The sequence below is a fragment of the Corylus avellana genome, chromosome ca3 (genome assembly GCF_901000735.1).
Source record: "Corylus avellana chromosome ca3, CavTom2PMs-1.0".
Lineage (NCBI taxonomy): Eukaryota > Viridiplantae > Streptophyta > Magnoliopsida > Fagales > Betulaceae > Corylus > Corylus avellana.
In genome coordinates this window covers 15,125,157-15,125,826 of record NC_081543.1, presented here as the reverse complement: position 1 = coordinate 15,125,826, position 670 = coordinate 15,125,157, and the positions used below count along the sequence as shown (strand labels likewise).

At 37.3% G+C, this 670-nt stretch overlaps 1 protein-coding gene across 1 annotated transcript in view; it reads right to left on the bottom strand.

Annotated features, from left to right (window-relative positions):
• The window catches only part of LOC132174161 (glutamate dehydrogenase 2-like), a 1,859-nt gene extending 1,807 nt beyond the window's left edge, over positions 1 to 52 (bottom strand). Inside the window, exon 1 of the mRNA XM_059585855.1 lies at positions 38 to 52. Within this exon, the coding sequence (XP_059441838.1) occupies positions 38 to 52 (15 nt within the window). The remainder of the gene's footprint in view (positions 1 to 37) is intronic.
• Positions 53 to 670: the final 618 nt, after the last annotated feature.

Here is a 670-nt window from a genome sequence, read left to right as displayed (position 1 = left end):
TTTTTTTTCTTTTGCACCCGGTGGGACTTGAACCCACGAACTCACCCTCCATTTGCTACAAAGGGAGGAAATACCATTTTAACTACAGATTAATTAGACAAAAACATATGAGTTTTATTGTCCCTTTGTGCTTGATCATGCACAAGTTCAAACACTAGGAGTTCACATCACAAAGCAAATAGTCTAACCATCAACAAGCCATACAAGCATACATCTATTTTAGAATTGAACTGTAACAAACCCAAAATCCCCAAATCAAAACAGCTTCAACATGCATCATATATTATATTATAAATATGAACATACATATCAATCATGAAAACAAAAAAAATGATAGCAATAGATAATAGTAATAAAGATAACCTCAGGGTGGTAACGGATTCCACCTTTCATCGGCCCACGAGCGTTGTCATGTTGAACTCTAAATCCCACATAGGAAGCCAAACTCCCATCGTCCTTGGGGATCGTACACTCAACCTGACACATCAAATATATCAAACAACAAACATATATATACAGTCGACCACTACAACAACATCAAAAACAGAGAGAAAAAAAAAAATTTAATACTTTGATTTCTCTGAAGGGGATGAGAAGGCTCTTTTCAAGCTTGGAATCCAAGCCAAGAAGGCGAGCTGCAAGGCGAAAGTTGCGGTTGGTTGCTGCAAGA